The sequence below is a fragment of the Drosophila serrata genome, unplaced genomic scaffold, assembly GCF_035046125.1.
Source record: "Drosophila serrata isolate PLE 108 unplaced genomic scaffold, ASM3504612v1 contig_217, whole genome shotgun sequence".
NCBI classification, from domain to species: Eukaryota; Metazoa; Arthropoda; class Insecta; order Diptera; family Drosophilidae; genus Drosophila; species Drosophila serrata.
Window position 1 is genome coordinate 181,749 of NW_028257115.1, and position 19,195 is coordinate 200,943.

At 34.1% G+C, this 19,195-nt stretch overlaps 2 protein-coding genes and 1 long non-coding RNA gene across 5 annotated transcripts in view; 1 reads left to right on the plus strand and 2 right to left on the minus strand.

Moving 5' to 3' along the window:
- LOC110185295 (uncharacterized) overlaps nt 1–19,195 on the minus strand; it is a 35,755-nt gene that overhangs the window by 11,136 nt on the left and 5,424 nt on the right. The window lies entirely within an intron of this gene.
- Nucleotides 1,936–12,992, minus strand: Spn75F (Serpin 75F). The gene is made up of 2 exons (XM_020954042.2): nt 10,554–12,992; nt 1,936–10,213 (listed from the first exon to the last, which is right to left on the minus strand). The coding sequence occupies exons 1-2, from the start codon at nt 11,539–11,541 to the stop codon at nt 10,077–10,079; spliced, it is 1,125 nt and encodes a 374-aa protein (XP_020809701.2). The 5' UTR covers nt 11,542–12,992; the 3' UTR covers nt 1,936–10,076.
- LOC147644202 (uncharacterized) lies at nt 12,089–17,051 on the plus strand. 2 transcript variants are annotated; one of them, XR_015270954.1, is made up of 4 exons: nt 12,089–12,188; nt 12,458–12,593; nt 12,878–13,069; nt 13,113–13,182. It is a non-coding gene; the product is annotated as an uncharacterized LOC147644202 (long non-coding RNA). The 2 variants fall into 2 exon arrangements; XR_015270953.1 differs by having other exon boundaries at nt 12,878–17,051.

The window sequence follows — 19,195 nt, forward strand, 5'->3', positions numbered from 1 at the left end:
TTCAGAACGTTTGGTCGAAGGACAACACGTGGGTTACCTCAACTTAACGACATTCACGTTTTATTTCATTTTCTTTTTGTTGTGTTTGGGTTATTTCCTAGACTTGAAGTCGGGGACTCGCCTGGAAAAAGTTTTTGCTTTTTGCTGTTGCGGTTGGTGGCCTTCGTTTGGCACCACACACACCCCAAACACACCCCAAACACACCCCACACACCTTGTCAATCGATGTCAACACGAGTCCAGTCCAACCCCGGGAGCTCTCATTGCCATTGTCAAGGCTTCGGACAGTCCGGTGGTCTGGTAAAGGTTTATATATACTATATAGAACAGCCTTGTCGCCACTCAACTCCAGCCGTCTGCGATTTCGAATCGAAAATGCATATCAACTAATTCCCAGGCATAAATCGTGGACGGAGCTTGGAGCTACTTGGTTGCTTTTCTGCATCAATATTCTGGTTGAGATGGCAATGTGAGGCGATATATTTTTTGGGCTTACAAAAAATAGTTACTAGAAAGGTTACATGAAGATAAGGTTACCGAATGCCATCTGTGATTAATGGGATTTTTTTTTAAAATTAATTACCAGATTGTTTCTTAAAGATTACTAGGTTTTTGAAGTCGGATTCAAGAGGAGGTTGTTGGTGTGTTTAATATATACTATTAAGTTGTTTCGAGTTTAATAAATAAATCGAATATTTCTCTGACATTTTATACTTATTAAAATGATTAATTATTATTTTTGGAAGACAAAAATATCTGAAGTAGTTAACAAAAAGAAAGGCGTCTTCAAGAGGTTCTTTGTCCTAGTTTTAACATTATATATTAAGTTTCAAGTTTTATGCAGGTATTAAAATATTTAAAAATTATTCCACTAAATTTTTTTAATTGCTTACATAATATATAATATCCCGAAATTGTTAAGAAAACAAAATAAGGTTTAAACAGGATCTTTGTCTATCTAATAACCAGTAGAAAACGTTCTTTTAACAAGTGTTAATATATTATGTTTCTAAAAGTCTTGAAAGTATTGCCTTGAAGGTATTAAAATATTTTAAAATTACTTCAATAGATGATTTAAGTAAGTATATTATCTATAACTCAAAGTATCATAATTTAAAGGCCAAAAATGTAGCTTGAAAATTAAGTTTTTCATTGATTGAAAATGCAATTATCAATAATTTAAATTAATATAATTGAAGTGCATTAACTATAACAAGAAAATTTATTTTTTCATTCAATGATTTTATAATTATGTATCACTTAATTTTATTTATACAGAATTTTAATTATTAGAAATTTATTTGTTTTAATTAATTATTAATTAAAAAACCAAGAAAATAAATTTTCCAATTCAATAATACCTCTTACTCTGCTATAAATCCATGGACCTGCTGACCTTTCCAGCTGCCAATGCTCATCTCAATTTTCAATAACATCCCAGCCTCGCCTTCGGGTTAGCCTCGCTCTGGCTAGTTTTCATATTGTGCCGCCTTTTTTCATATTTTTTTTCCTCATGAAATTCAGTCTTCCTGCCCCTGTCCCCAGATGATAATGTCCTTATCCATTTGCTGTCAAGCGTCCTTGGAGCGTGTCATGGCATAAGCTGTTCGTCTTCGAGAGGGGGTTTCAGAGAAGGAGAAAGACAGGACTTTCAGCGGAACACTGTTCTGCTCCTCCATCACGACAGCAATTATACAAATGGCAGAGTTGCCTCCGAGTTCCTACGAATCCACAAAGTTTTTGTCGCCAGCCACTACCACGGACGCCACCTACCGCCCACTCGCTTAACTCGCCTCGCTTTTTCTGTTTGAGCGTGACCAAAATTTTTAAATTGAAATAAATTTGCCTGCTTGTGTTTTCGGCTGGGTGTCGTCCTTGTTGTCCTTGCTCCTAACTCCCTTCTCATCATCATATCTATATAGTATCGTTATCGTGTTTGCTTAACGTGTTTTCTTTGCCTTGTCAATTTTTTTGTATAGTTTTTTGTACAATTTCTGCTGTTGCATAGTTCGACCATGTATTTTTTTTGTTCTTTTTTTCTAGTATTTGAATTATAAACAAATTTTGTGGCCCGAGGCCAGTTTCATGTACGGGTCTAATGTCAGGGGTCAGGGCCAGGACCAGGACCAGGACCAGAGACACGTCTCTGTGTGTGTGAGAGAGAGCGTAAGGACATGGCCGCTTTATCGTCCGCTTCCTGACAAATATTGACAGCTCAGCCAAAAGGGGAGAGAGAGAGAGACATTACGTTTGCATTAGCCAGGTTAAATCATATTTAATTAGCCACAATTTGGACAATTGTTATAAATGCCAAAATGTATGAGTGTGCTTAGATTTCCGGGGGAATCACCAGAATTTAATTAAGGTATTAAGAAAGGGATTCCCACAGCAAAGAGAGTGTGTCCCTGGGTTTATTGTTTATTTTTGTTTATTTTAGGTACCAGATTTGATCAGTTTTAGCAATAATATGTACCTAATATTTTTAGGCTTATTATAATAATTTAAATTTAAAGTCAATGTTTAAATACATTTAAAACAAACTTATCTTTAATGATTCCAGACTGCCATAAATATTTATTCAGTGTTCTTTCTCAAAACATTTATGAAATTTTGAGTTTCTACTGAAGTCTTAATTATAAAACTGATGTTAATATTTATCATCTGATAAAAAAGACCATTCTCTCTTTGCTAGCAATAAAGAAGACTAATACTATAATTATTTCTAAGTATAAAATTCAAGTTAAGCTATTAGAAAAAGCAATCAAGAATGATAGCTAATACTTATAACTTACATATTATTCTAGTAAAAACTTTGCACTGATCAAAGAAAATTTTTTGAATTTAAATTAATAATACATAGTTAACTATATAATTTTTATAATTTATTTATTTTCCTAATACAAAAGCCTTTCTTGCCTTATATTTTTCAATATTTTTTCCAACCCAAAAATGATCAAATTTTTAATCAAATACATATGAACCACCCTAGTGTTCCATTGTCCTACTTAGTTAAGGAAATTCCTGTGGCAAAAAGAGGCAACTTTAATGGCAATACTAAGGAAAAATCCAGACAAAAGCAATTTAAATTTTATTACACACCATTTAGTCAAAGTGCCAGAGAGCTGGGCGTGTGAGTAAGTGTGTGGTGGGCATTATTTATGTACAATGTGTTTTTTGTTGTCCAGAACCTTTTGCCGGTTTTCTTCACTTTCTGTTTTGTTTTTTTTATGGTCTGAACTTTCATGTGTAAAATATGGCTGCAAAGAGAGGCATTTACCTCTGGGCTAAGGGCCAGTTTTCAGGTATTTTTCCAACAGTCGTTCAACTCTCTCATTGAAGTCGGTCCAGGATCCCCTTTGACTTAGAACCTGCTGACCCAAATGGATGAGGGGGTTTTGAAAAGGGGTCCCCAGGTTCAGGTCCAATGTTTATCAACATTGTACATTGACCCTGGGAGGCGGAAAATGCTGTAGTATGGGATTAAGAAACTTGTTTGAGGTACTTATTAGCTACTAAGGGTCTCAACCCTCATTTGTTAAACCCCTTTATGGGGGGAAAAGTTAAACCCAAACCCAGAATTTATTTAGCTTACTCACTGCTTTTCCCTTGGTATTTTTTTTGACAAATGAAATGGGTTAAAGGTATAAGCTGGACTTAATATGATTAGGATTTTCCTGTGATTGTTGACAAACGCAGATTGAGTTGATTAGATTAAATTTGGTGTTTTTCTTGGGTCTGTTTTAATGAGTTTTAAAGTGTTTTGTGTTTATATTGATTGATTTTAGGAGGGTTTTTAACAATAATATTATCTTAGCCGATAATGGAAAGCCAAACAATTTGCCCAATGGAAAATTAAGAAGGAAAACAATAGGTTGTTTCATATTAAATACTTTTAAACTATGTTAAAAAGCCATTTAAAAAAGTTTAAGCTATCTGAAAGCTTAAAAATATAATGAAAATGTATTCTCATTTTGTAAAATGTATAAACTATTATATGTGTGTTAATTGAAGTTTTATTTCATTAGTTATATTTCATTCTAAGCTTTATTTTCTTGATTAAATTAAACCAAATTTGATTTAAATTCTTTATAAACTCACTCAATTTCCTCTTAATTAAATTTTCCTTCCACCTCCTTTTTCATTGAATCTTCATTTGAAGTAAAATGAAATTGTGAGCTGTTCATTGATTCCGTTCCACTCTTTTACTTTTCAGCTGCAGATGGTGGAAAAAAAATGTAAACAATTTTCCAAAAGTTGATCTGCCTTGAAATTTTCCCAAAGACTCTCCACAAAATGGAAGCCAATGGATGAAAAATTTTTCCGCTCAATTGAGCAGCAACTCAACTGAGCTTCATTTCTTCTTTTCCACCATCGTAAAACTTCCCTCGAAGCATTTTCCTTTTCCCCTTCTTGACTTTTCTGCCTCTTGGCGTTTGCCTTATGCAAAAGCAATTAACTTAACTTTTTACTTTTCCACCTTTTCAGGTATTCCCTTTTTTTCTCTCTGGTACAAGGAGCTCAATATATATATGAAATTTGCATATAAAAAAAGGTGGCCGTGAAATGAAACAAAGATGGCCAATACCCCGAACTCCTTCCGGCCTTTTGTTTGGCATTTGATTTCGGTTATAGTTTGTTTGTCGTATTAACGGTTTAGCACATTTTACGGTCGAAACGTGACATTTTGCTGCCAACATAGAAAGTCGGATGTCAGGGGATTGTTTCTGCATTTGAAAAGCTTTGCTAGTTTTTTTTTGGGGTTTTTGTCCTCGTCGAGGGTTTGCCTGCCTTTTGTTTTCAATTCGTGTCGAACCACCCAGAATTTGTAGTGTTTTTTTCAGGATAACAGCTGTTGTTGAGTCCTCATTTTTTCTACTTGGTAGAGGGGTATCTTCGTAGTCCTGGGAAGTTGGTCAAGTGTTGGTACAAAAAAAAAACTCACAGGATAACTATTAACTAAAACCCTTAAAGAAGGAGCTTGGCTTTTTAAGAGGCTTAGCATTGTTTGCCTTGCTTGTCATTGATTCTCTTTTTATTTAAAATGTAAAAGATATTATTTACTTATCTGCTTCTTAGTTGATTTAACATTTAATTTTTTATATTTCTTAATTTAATGCAAATAAATATGATGAACTAGATTTGGTTCAAGTTATTAAAGGCTTATAACGAAACTATATGTATTCTTTTGACCTCCTTTCCTTCTTTTGATCTTTCCATTAAAACTTCTTAGTGCTTAACACAATCTGGATAATTAAGTTAATAAATCGCAAAATAAACTTCGAAGACTATAAACTTTCAGAGCATCAAAAGTTCGCCTGATGCTTAACAATTTGGATTTAACAAACCAGGTGACAGTACACGTGGCTGCCTGTCTTTTGTATTTTGTACTTGTACACTGAGAAAAAGGTATTTAAGGAATATGAAAATAATTATTCCTAATATGAAAAAAACTGAGAAATACTTAAAATCGAAAGGTTTATATATTAAAAACATAAATTAGGCCCAGGACAAGACTTCAAATTGCTTTCTTAATTGAGTTATTGTAAATTTTCTTTTCTTTTTTAAAATTATTTATTAAAGGGTTTGTAAGACATAATTAAATTCTAGTATAATAAAAACAAAATGAGTAATTTTATTTATTTATTTAATATACCAAGAAAAATGTATTCTATAAGTTATAATTATATTACTTGGTTTAAATTAAATCAGAAAAGGATACATTACATGGAGAACTCTTAAAGAATGTTTTCCATAATCATTATAAAAGGGAATACAATTTATCTAGACCAGAAAATATTTAATTATAATATATAATTTATAATTTTTTAATATCCTTTTTTAATTAAGATTTTCCCTTTCGGTTTGTACTTGTTGCTTAGTTTAAATTAAATAAAGTGAAATGCATCATATTGTAAAATTTTAAGGTATCCTTTCCGTTGTTAATTTATATAGAAATAATATAAACTTACTTATTGAAAATATATTTACAAGATTATATTTAAGGATATATTTCAAAATCAATCCTTTTTAGCCAAGATTTTCCCTCTCTGCCTGTACTTTGTCCCTGTGACCGTATTTGCTGTTATTGTCTACGTGGCAAAACTTCCGCTCCGCAGCGGTTGGGCTGCTGCGGTGGCATCGGCGGCTGTGGCAACCGGAAGCGCCAAACACTTTCCGGTCACGCAGTCCCACTCCCCCACCCCCTCCCCCCTTTCACTCTACACAAAAAGAGAGAGAAAAAAAATAAGAAAAGTCTCGAGTAGTCACTTAAGCTTAAGTGTTGTTGTGCGCCAACCATTTTGTGGCCACAACAATAAAAACGGGGAAACAATAAGGGCAACTCAATTTCTATGCGTAGCGCACAACGCGCACTTTTTTGCAAGGAAAACTTTTGCACCAAAGAGCACCGCAAAATTGTCGTGAAATGAGAGAAAGTTTTGGGGAAAACCCACAGACCGCTTCTAGTTTAGCATTTGAAATGTGCCAAAAGAAGTTTTTAATTGAAGGGAAAACAAGGCAGTCAAAGTCAATGGCCGTAAAGTATAAATGGAAAATGAATGAAGCATATGTGAATGAAGGATGGTTTTTCATTTGCGATAAATACTAAAGTTTTCTTTTAGTTTTATGGGATTTTGATTAAATTATTTTCTGAAAAATTGATGATTTTATGAAGTTATTAGCTTGTTGAAGGGTTTTCTTAGATTTCTTAGTTGGTACTATGACTTTGAGTAGAAAATGATTACCTAAAGTTACTTTTTCACTATAAAAAGTATTTATATTCTTAAAATTTAATATTATATATACTAATTAATATTATAAATTTTCTCAATCTGCTTTTATTACAAATCCTAAATCTGTTTATGGATTCAATATATGTATAATGTCCTTCTAACCTTCCTTTATTCCTATTTTCCTTATAAAAACTGATAATTTTTTATTTGTTTAAATATATTTATATTATTATTGATGTGCAAAATTATATTTATTAAATTCTTTAACCTAAAAAATTTAAAATTACCAATAATTTCCTGAAGTCAGTGACCATGAAAGCGAATTCTATGCCATATAACACAACGCATTAAGTATACGCCGTGTGGCACGCAAGAGAAACTTCACCCCTCGATTTACGCACACAAATCATTATCGATTATTATCGAAGTCATGTGTATAACGAGCATATTCGATTTAATGCTCAGTCCATTAGTTAAACAACCTTGGTCTCGGGCTACAAAGCCTGACCCGGCGGTGTTAATAAGCCAAATGTCAATGTGTTAAATGAGCTGTGCGAAGGGGTCTGTGAACTAGACGATGGCGCTGGGTCTCGTGTGAAAATTCAATAAAAAAAAACTTAGAAGAGAGAAGAAAAACCGAAGGGAAACAAAGGACAGGTAACCAGGTGAGAGAGTCAACAGTTGGACAAGTTAAAGGGATGTTCTATATATTGACTAAATAAATATTTAAAGCTGAAATATTATAAAAGATTCCCCGTATAATTTTAGCACTATAATATTAGTTAAGCTCAAAGCTTAAATTAATTTAATGCTAATGCATAGATAAAGGTTTCCTTAAGGGTGTTTTATAGCAAGTTACAACCCTACTTTTCCAACGATTGCCATTTCTTATGAGTTTGTTTCGGTTATCGGTTTTATGCCCTTTTCTGACATGTCTCTACAAACAAAAACAATGGGGCTAAAAATGTGATTTTGGTTTATGTCATTTTGACACGCTAATACCGTTCGTCTTTTGGCCACTTTTTGTGCTTTTACCATTTTGAGAGTGCCAAGTGCAGGCGGCTTTATATTCTGAAAGGCATTGTTACTTGAATCCATTTGCCATATTGCCAAGTAGAAGAAGAGCTCCCTGAATAACTTGCACTCGAGTGCACTTTTGCATCACCATCATCATCATCATAATCATTCACATCGATGTTTGGCATTCAATTCAATTAAGTGAGTTTGAGGAGGGTAAGGAATAAAGCCAAGGATAAAGTTAAAGTAAAGTACGAGAACAAAAGCGAACAATTCTGGCACGAGTATCCGCTGTCTGACTTGTAATTGTTTCCATTTATTTCCATCAAACTTTTTGTCGATTCCTTTGGTTATTTGACTTTTTCTCACAAAGTTTTCTCCCTTTTGTAGTCGCAGCCCATGGACAATCGTTTAGTGTGAAACCCCCTTTCGTCATGGTTAATTCTTTGTTTTTATACTTAGCTGTGGGAATTAGTTACTGAAGATTTAATCAAGGGAAAAGCCGGGAAAAGTAGCTTGGGGTTTTAATTAAAAATATTTCTAGGAATACCTGGGAAATCCTTCTTTAGTTATAAAAAGTACTCTTTGCTTATATATTCTGCGAATTTGTAACTTTAAATATAATAGGGGGAAACCGATGAATGGGAGCTTAAGTTGTAATGATTTTCCTGGAAAATCTATGTACCTTTTTCTTATCTCTAGTTAAATTTGTATTATTTTATTTTATACAATAAATTTAAGGCTTCAATTTCCTAAACATTACCCTTCTTAAAGTAAATACATATTATCTCTCTGCTAAAGTGATCTCAAGCCTTTGCAATTCTAGTCAGCATTCTGACCTCTTAGCTTTTTCAATTTTAGTTCCAGAATTCTTTGAATGGCGACACTGCATTTTTTATTTCTCCATCTGACTCCTCCCGGGGAAACCCCCTTTTCTGGTAGGCGCCATCAGTTTTTATTATAGCCAATAAAAACTGCTCACTGACATAATGCAAGTTTGTAGTGATTGTTGGGGCCAACGGAGCGTATGAGCAATGCATGTTTTGTTCCAAGAACTTTCGAGTGGCGCAAATGCATGACACTATTTTTAGGTTAATTGCTCTCCATAGAGTTTTAGATTGTTAAACATGTAACATTTAATAATTTATTGATGTACTCGGTAAAAGGAAACTGCTGTATTTTGACTCAATAGCACACTATGCTTTTAGGGGGAGCAATTAATTATTTAGACAGTACATTGAAGCAGAATATTTTACTAAACTTAGATATTTGAAAGTGGAATAAATAAATATATATTTGCCTCATATAGATATTTAAATTTTTAATATTTATAATATTTAAATATTGTTTCTGTATTTAAGGTAACACTTTTATTAAGTTTTGCTATTGTGAAGTATGTAAATTATATCAATCGTTGCAATAATTTTCTGAAGGACTTCCCTAAAGAATTCTATACTTAAAAAAATGCTTTTGAAGTCAGGTTATTTCTATAATATTTAATTATATATATTTTAAAAGAAACGTTATAAGCAATTCTTTTTTGTCTCCCTGTAACCTTTCTCCATATGTTATTCCAGGTCAATTTGTAAGCTATCTCTTTGCCAAGTTTCGGCTGATTAAGCAAGAAACTTAATAATTTATGACAGCACTCAAATGGTTGCATTTATTCTACCTTTGGTATTTGTGGCAGTCAGTTGAAAATCACGGCGTTGCATGTTGCAAGCTCAAGAGAGACTTCCTGCTGCTGTGCAGGACTGCTTTTGATATCCTGCAGAGAGCGAGAGAGAAGCCGGCACTTAAAAGGACTCAGAGCTGTCGTCGATGCCTTTGGTCCTAGCACAGCGGGTTCGTGGGAAATCAACGTTGGCTTTCCCCTTCCTTATTTTGGCCCCCAGTCTTATAATTTATGCAACTGCAGGATGGAATGGAGTGGCAGGGAGGAGGCTGAGGTGACGCTCGTCCTTGCCATGATGCAATTGTCAGCATTTGGCTTCGTTGCCACCGCAAATTGCGAGTAATTGTGGAATGTGAACACCAAGGGGCACGAAAAAAATACTAAAAAAGGGAATGCGTTCGGGGAATGAGCTGCAAAACCACGGTGATGATGCTGCTGCTACTGCTACTGATGTTTTGTGGCCTCAATTTGCTTAAACAGGCAATTAATATGCGTGGCAACGTTGTAAACAATGCCATCGGGGATTTTTGCCCCGCCTTTCCACACATACAACACACTTTCGCTAATGGCCGTGATAAACAAAAAAAAAAAAAAACAAACTTCTGTTTGTCTCCATTTAAGTTAATTTAATTTACAATTCAGTTCAGAAAGTTTTAGAGTTTGGTAGCTCCTTTCAAAGTATCCACACGGCCGGCCATGTAAATGGTTTTCGAGTCCTTGATAACGAACACAAATGGTTTGTCAATTAGGATAACTTTATTGTCATCATCCTCGGGATATTCGGCTTCCCCTAAAAGGGAATTTATTGAATATATCATTTGAATATATCAAAGCGATTTATCGTCTTTTGACATGACAATTGTTATATAAATCGATATCTTAATAGATATTATTTTTCATATATCGAATTAATAAAATCGTTTAAAGTGACAAGAAAAAAAGAAAATATATCGCGATTATTAAGATTTAAATTTTAACAAATTAAAGAATTTTGATTAGTATTTCTAAGACAAATATAAGTAAAAGTTACCAATGACATGCGATATTAATCGGCATCGATATGATACTACGATTTTATATCGATACATTTTTAATATGTTAAAAGTTTATTTAGTTTTTAATTAACTTACATTGATACTCAAGTGGCTTCACCTTTAGAACATTAAGCTGTTTAAAAATGGAAGCCGATTTAAATAATTTTCCAGCTGTTTTTCCAGTGAAAACTTTTTTAATACCAAAGCTCTCGAGGGTTTTCCCCAAGTCCAGCGTATTATCGACCACTAATACGGGAATATAAAGGTGAGCTTTCTGATTTTTTTCCATTTTTATATCCAAATACTTATTTAGATTTCCCAGAATTTCATTATTTACATTATTTTTGTTTTCAATGGGCATGAAAATAATCAAATTGATATCGCTTTTGGAAAGTGGTATTGTCACACCACGGACTTCATCTTGCATAAAGGATGCAAAAGGTCCTGTGCCATACATCATTTTGGTATTGAAAAAAGACGGTTTCATTCCTGGCTTATGGACAGTAAAATTTCTATACATGAACCATTTAAATGGATACTTCCACAAGGGTTCCACGAGAAGTCCTTGAACAGCCACCAGCTTTGTTTTATCACTGGGTACATTTTTGTCCCAAAGTTTAAAGTCAATTTCTTTTATTGATTTCGATAGCCATTTGGTGATATCTTCACCTGCCTTTTGGCCTTTGGAAAATTGCAATTTCGCCACATCTACATTGAGTCCGTCACTCATAGTTTTCATTGGATTTGATATATTGAAATTATCTGGATAATATATCTGATTTGCCATTGTAAACTCCTGACTTAGCGCCTTCTTATGCTTCGGACTGAAATAGGACAGAATCCTTTTGGTACCCTTGCCAGTGATACGAAGTAACTTGGCCAGTTGATAGTCCCTTTTCTTATCCTTCTCCAAGTAGAGCAGTGCCAGTGTCTGGTGTATTGCAAATGGAGATATCACAAAGTTTTTCGTATCTGCATTTTCTGTGTTTAGCTTTGTGATTATATCCATTTCGAATCTATGCAATGACCAACCACGAGCCACCAAAAGCGATAGAAAAATAAATAAAATACATAGCTTAGCCATTGCTAAGGTATTAACTGTAACTGACTTTGTTATGGGAAATGCATTTTAACAAGAGGAAAGGAATGGTAATTGAATTAGACACACTTGCAGTTTAATTACTATCTAATTAAAATAAATTGTTAAGAGTCTCGACTAATTGATACTTTGGGATATATATATTTATTTACTCAATTTTATAGTTGATTAGTTTATATTTTTGTCTTAAATATTTTAAGAATTTAAGTACAATTTCGTATTGAAATTATATTATACTAATATGCTTGTATATACCTTTTGTTTTTTAAATATTCTTTTATGAAAATATTTCTTTCCTTATCTAAATATTATTGAACTAACTTTTGGAAGGCTTAAAAATTAATCTTTTTAATACAGTTTCAACTTATTATCAACAAATCTGGGTAAAGGTTTTTATTGAACGTATAATCATCATTGTGAAAGTGAATTTCCACAAGTACTAAGAACGAATTTGATTTAACACGGATTATATATATTATTTACTACAAAATATTGCCTTTTTAGTTAGTTTATAATTTCTAGTAAAGTCTTTTTATATTTCTCTCTTCCTAAACAGGCTGCTTAAAATATATCAAATCTAAACTCATTGATTTAAGAGTATTAAATGCCCCTTTAAATATTTTTAAAAATTTGTAAGTGACTGTCAATTATTATAATACATTTAATCAACAAATCTACCTTTTCTGAACCAATTAATTGGGTTTAAATCCAAACAAATTTCATAATTATGCTAATACCATCTCTATGGCAATGCCTCGGCACTTCCTTTTCTATTCCAACTCGGCGAGTAAACCGATTGCAATTTTAAATCCAAGCTCAGTTGGGTTCAGCTCGTGGCATAAAACGTTTTTGTGCGCTCATTGCATTTTAATGGATTTTTCTTCTTTTTTTTTATTTAAAGCGTTGATGTTCCAGGACACCAAGCAGAGCAGCCAAGGAGGAGCAAAGGAGCCGATTTAGATATGCTGCCATACAACGCCCACATGGTACCTTGCAGGGAACTCAAAAGCACTGCTCAAAATGGGTTAGTTTTAGAGGTAATCATTTAATAAGAGAATAAATAAAGGTTATTATTTAATAAATTAAATAAATATTTGAAGTATGAGGAAATATATATGATTTAAAGGGATTTAGCTTATATTTATATTAATTTACGTTGCATTATTCTTTATAAGAGGAGCTGAATTTTATTTGTTTAATGACTTCATTAAATACACCCTGAAAATACCCTAACAGCTCTATAAAGTATATGTTTTACCTATTATTATTGCTTCATAAATTTACTTATTTATTTATTTTATATATCTTATTTTATCTTTAGTTTTTTTCTCTGTGTTGAACCGTGCTGCTAAGCGTTTGCCACTTTATTCTGCCATCGTCTGTTTATCTCTGGCACTGCCATTGGCTCTGGGGTTTCCTTGGGCTGTCCGGGTTCCAGCAGCGAGGTGCAAGGATCACGGAGCTAAGGACCCAAGCAGAAAGGCAGTGGCAGTGGCTTTCCCGCTCTCTATGTGTATGTGTGTGGCATGTCAGTGAGCACTTACACTAATTTCCAGTTATTTGCATGCAAAATTACCCGGCACCCGGTACTGGGCAGAAGCAAAGGCAATGGCACCTAAGGAGCAGGAGCAGGAGGAGGAGGAGCAGCAGGAGCAGAACCAGGAGCAGAAGCAGAGGCAGTAGCGGAGGCCGGAGCAGAGGCAGGAGCTGCGGCAGGAGCAGGAGCAGCCAACACCAACGCAAACAAGCCTAGCCAACACCAACGTTAGCCAGTAGCGGTTCCTTGCTCCTTTTACACCGCAAGAAATGAGTTCAAGAAGCTTATAATTTATGACAAAGGTAAGAGAACTTAATTTTGCTAACAAAAAATACAGGAAATCCTCCTTAAGAGCAGTTAAAGTAAAGTCAACACTGCGTATGAGTAATATTTATTAAATAATTGAAAGAACCAACAGTGCGTATGAGTAATATAAATTCAACAAAAAGGTTTCCAACTTTAGGAAACTGAAATTTTAAAACCCTAGCCAGTCCCCCTTTATATTAGGAATAAAATTTTAAATCGTTAAACAAGAAAAAAGGAAGGAACTCTGGGAAACCGAAATTTCTATACCCTTCCTGTGAAAAAAGGTCATTACTCAGTCAAAAATGCATTAACTTTAATTCGGAAAATTTTCCTATGTTAGTTTTTATTAGATAAATAAATCTGCATACTCAAATTAAAACCTTAAAAAATTAAAATTTTTATGAATTTTTACCACCATAAAATGATGTGAAAATTTTGAAAAAAAATTGTATTTTTTTTTTCTTTGCAAACATGGCTAGATCGATTCTGCTGTTGATGCTGATCAAGAATATATATGATTTATAGGGTGGGAAATGATTAATTCACTTCTTTAGAAGCTTCTGAGACAACAGTGCGTATTAGTAATATTACTTTTATAATTAAAAGAAAACTATTCTAGGTACTACATTTTCTCCCAGTGCCTTTCTCGAACGTGGGGCAATTAAAAGGAGAAAATTATGATAATTTTGAAAGGCCTCGACTGCAGTGTCATTTATCATTTGGCCCCGATTTCCAGTTATGGCTTCGGACCACTCCCCGCCTCATTATGCCTCCTCACCCTCTGGTATCCGAGTGTAGCACCTCCTAAAATCCACCTCCGATCCTTTTACGTCCAAGTTAATGCCTGTGATTGGCATTTGCCACAACGCCTACACGCCAACCACACGCCTGACAACAATTTTTATTCATTTCTTGGAAAATATTGTGTGGGCGTGCTAAGCACTTATACCAACTCAAACACACACTCTCACAAGACATAAATAATTTATATACGAGTTTGATAAATTATTTCGTATGACGGTCCGCTACTGCTGCCACTAAATAAGTTAATTTGTCATAGGCAAAGTCGCCTTCGAAGGGAGAGAACAAGAAGAAATTGTTCAGACATGTAAATGGTCTCAATGGGGTTCAGGCTTCAGCATTTTAGTTCTAAGCCCTGATAGGGAATACATAATAAATTGGATATTAATGGTCTAGACATGTGTGTACATAGGATAAAACTACTTGCGTGCCACTCGTTAGGAACCTTAACAATTGATGAAGGTTTATTTGTGTTGGATAATGAAAAATGATCATCCTTTCGTTGAGTTTTTTTTATAAACTTAACTTTTCTTAAACTTCTTCTACCTATGTTTAAAATTTGATTTGAGTCTCTTTGAAATTCGCTTTCCTTTGCTTGAACTTTAAGCACTTCTACGATTTAATCTCTTGATTTCCCCCGGTTCAATTGCAAGTTAAACAACTCAATTTGCCCCGGAGTAGCTATCGAATATGGACAGTCAATTGCACAATCTATACCAAACCAATTTCCAAACAAAGGATATGGCCACACCCACGCACTTATACACACACTCACGAATGGGGACAATCAATGCGTTTTCCTGTGACTAGATAGAACTCGGCAAACAACAGCAAAAACAATGGCGACAAACTAGAAAACAACAATTTAATTAAAAATTTATAAGCGTGTCGTTGTCTTGGCAAACAAGCAGTCAAACAAGGAAACAAACTGTTGCTGCAAAAAAAGGATGTATTAGGGAATAGGTTGTGTGTAACGACTATGAGGTACCTGGTATGCAATGAGAATTGTTTAAAAATTCTAAAAGTAATGCCTAAGGGTTTATTATTATAATAATAATTATTTTTATTTACTTAAAAATATTAAAAGAAAATTTTCTAATTAAAGTAAAGTATATAAGAAAATATTGAGATATTCTAGAATTACCTTAAAATATTTTCTAACAACAATTGCCTCTAAATAATACAATTTTCAAGATTGCATCAACAGCTTATGCTTTTATAAAATATTAAAAATATTAGTGAGGTATATAGCTTTTATTACTTTACCACAAAACCAATATACCCTTTCCTATTTACCATTACCCTAACATAGGCTGAGGAAGGCAATGAAAGGAAATGAGAGACACTCGAGCGCCCCCTGGCGCTGGGAACGACAGCACACATGGGCGCACCGGAAATGGCCTGCTGCCATTGTTCTTCCCGTCGCCGCCATTCGGCGCACTCGCCACCTTTGGTTTTCCTTGGCTCATTTGTTTTCAAGTTTCTGGCTTTGTTTAGACTTTTGCCGGCTAATTACTGGTAGTCTCCCCACTCAGAGCAAACCATTGAGCTTAATTAGCACGACAAAAAAAAAAAACCGAGAGGAAGAAAAAGTTTTGCCGCAGCAGCGACATAATTGAAATATTTACGTTTTGTTTTGTTAGTTTTGTTGGTTTGTTTGTCAGTTTGTTATTCCCCCGGTTTTGCAGCGTTTTTGCTACATACAAAAAGTTTTTGTGCTTCCCATTCATTTCAATTAATTCGCAATTTTGTTTAGATCATAATATTATGCGTAGTCAACTTCCGCTCCTCCTTGGGCCTTTTGTTGCGGTTATCCTTTTATGCTCATTATAAAAGCAGAGGGAATTATCCAAAGCCAGTCGTGTTCAGGGTGTGTGTACGTGAGGAGGAGTATTGTTCTTGGTACGTAATTTATGGCCACAATCCTGGCTCAGATCCTTGAAGGAGGCTATTTATAAAAGGAGTCTACATTGGTGCGTCCTTCATAAATAGGATGGGGATAATAGATGAGGTGGGGTTAGCATGAGTGGCGGTGGTGTTGCTGTGATTGATGGTAAAGGCATATTTAAGGAAACTATCAATATCCTTAAGATCCTTATACAATATATCCTTATGTAATATATTGCTTTAACTTTAATTCGATTTAATTCAATGGAAAATCGTTTATTCAATGATCCTTAAACGCTTAAAAGCAACATTTTTATATGAAACCATAAACGAATTCCTTTCTTTCTTTTGGCTTCTTCTCCTGCTGCTCGTTTTTTTTATTCAACGTGTGCCACTTATTTGTCTCCGCCCCCACATTTTTATATCACTTTTCCCTGCCCCTGCCCCTACCATTTCCATTTTCCTTCTGCAACATTTTGGGTAGCATATTTTTTGGCGCTGGCTGAGCGAGGTTTACATTTCAATAACAGGAGGGGCGTCTGCAGGACTCTTAAAAGCTTTGCCAATTGTTGAATATTTTACAGTTTTTTATTAGCTTTGTGTGTTTACCGATTGTCGCAGAAGGTTGTCCCCATATACGGGTTTTATATATACATGTATATTTTCCATGGGTATTTGTATATATCCAACTGGTTCACAGGGGGGATTAAGGGGCTTCTTTTGCCATGTTTCCTTTTTTTTGTATGTTTGTGATTATTTCTCATTAACAGGAACGCAGAGAGTTGGCTCCTTTACCCCCCAGACTTGTATTTTTATTTTTTTCCTGCTTTCTGGCCCCGTTTTAATGGACACGGACCGTTGATTTTAACGTCTCGTGCCAGTTGGCGTTGTTGTTTTTCGCTTGCTTCCTTTCTCATTTTTTTTTTTCTCACAAATTAGTCGCACGAACATTTTGCCGCTTTTGCTGCCCTGGAAAATTGTTTGCAACATGCAAAGCATTGGCCACAAAATAGGCCGCCACCAGAAACCAGAAACCAGAGCCACATCCCAGGCCCACAGCCCAATCCCAGAGTCACCTCGATGATTTCGAGGGAAATATGCAAGCGATTCGGAAAGGATATGGTGACGTGAAGGACTCTTAGGGAAAACCAAATGTAAATCAAGTTCTTAGTTCAAAAAATTAATGATTAAACTAATGAAATATTAGAAAATTATGAGCAAGAAAGTGCAGTGTTTGAATCCTTGAAATCAATTTAAATTAAAAAGATTGATGTACCTTAATAGGACTTGGAGATTTAAGGAGTCTTTTAAGAACTCAATTTCCAGTTTAATGTAAAGACATCTTTCACAAAAAATGCATTCAAGCAAAGTTATATAAAATACCCAGTAGTTCTTCCTCAATATTTAATATTAAAGTATACCAAAATACCAAATATATATTTATTTTTTATAATATTTTTTCTTGAGAGGATTTCCGAATCACGTCGCCATCTCACGCCAAGCAAAAGGACCCCTGAAAGCAGGACGCAGGAATTCTCCTGTCAGCATTCTTTGGTGTCGTTCCAGCCAGACTGACAAATACACAAAGAGACATGCCACACACTCTACCATTTTTTCCATTTTTTCTCGTCCTGCGTCCTTCGTCCTGCACCGTGCATGCCACTCTTTAGCATTTTCTTTTTTTCTACCCCCTACCTCCCTTGCTCACACGAAATGAATATGGATTTCCTTTTAATTACAACTCCATGGGCCCACAAAGGAAAAGCTTTTCCACATTCTTTGCTGCGGCTTTGCTGCCATTTAGCCTATTTATGCCTTTAGCTATTTTTGGCCAAAAGTTTGAGGTAGCTGAGGTGGGCTCAGTGGTTGTGCATAAATTCGACATGTTTTTGGCATCAGATTTTCCCACTTCTCGTCTTGTTTACGTCTCCTTAAAGGCTTCAATGGCACAAAAGGCAATGGATTTATGGATGGTAGAATTCGAATGTGTATACAAAATGAAAATCTGTTGAATGCAAATATTTATATTTCCCTCTTTTTCTGCTTAATATCATGAGAAAGGGGCTGGAAAGTGAACATATTTATGCAAATTTCGATTCATGGGAAAACGATTAAATTGTTGGAACAACATTGTTTGCATTTCACAATTTATTAAATATTTTGTTGGCTTAGCAACCAAGCCGTTTTATATGTGTACATATATGGAAAGTTTACACAAATAATCAATAACATATAACATAAAATTTAGCTGCTAGAGCAATTACTTATCACAAGAATTATTGAAAAATGTTTAACCTTTTGATAAATGTTCATTAAAAGTCTGCAAATGCAAAGGAAGGTTAGTGTAAATTTAGACAAAATTTTTAGTTTATAAAATAGTTAGTTTTTCTTCAATTTATGATAGAAAAAATGTTTATAATTTAAGCATATTTTGTAGTAATATATATGGAACATTTAACTAAGATTTTTGTATACATTTTAAGGAATTCCAAGTCTGTTCACTTAGTTTTGTAATATTGTTTCAATATTAAGGCTTCTTTTTCTATCTTTTTGTTTATGATCTTCTTGGTTTTCTATAATTTACATTCAAATACATTTACCTTTAAATTTATTTTTATGTTCAAACTTAACTGTTCCCACAACTTTGTAATTAATACCTTGATAATTACAAAAGTTTCTGTTATTTATTTTGTCAAGTTCAAAGAAAAATAATTAACAAAATTTGTTTGCCTGTCAAAACTTTTTGCACCTGGCCACAAAACCAGATTATCAGTTAGACAGAAACTTTAAAGTTGAAACTTTTAAATACTGCAGAGAAAAAAGCAGCCATAAAATATAAAAGAATACTTAAAGTTTAGAGTTTTTATATCCTATTCTTCTTTGTTAAAAATGATATTTCTACAGGATTTCTGCTTCTATAAAAATCTCTAGTACATCCTTTCATTCTTCCTTGTTTTCCCCAACTGACAACCATTTAATACTCATCCCTGAATTGCTTCTTAAAATGTCAAATAGCAAAATGCTTAAGAGTTAAGCGCCCATTGACTTCAAAACGTTAAAGTCGGCCAATTTCCAGTTTATTCACTTCATCCACAACTCCATTAAGCT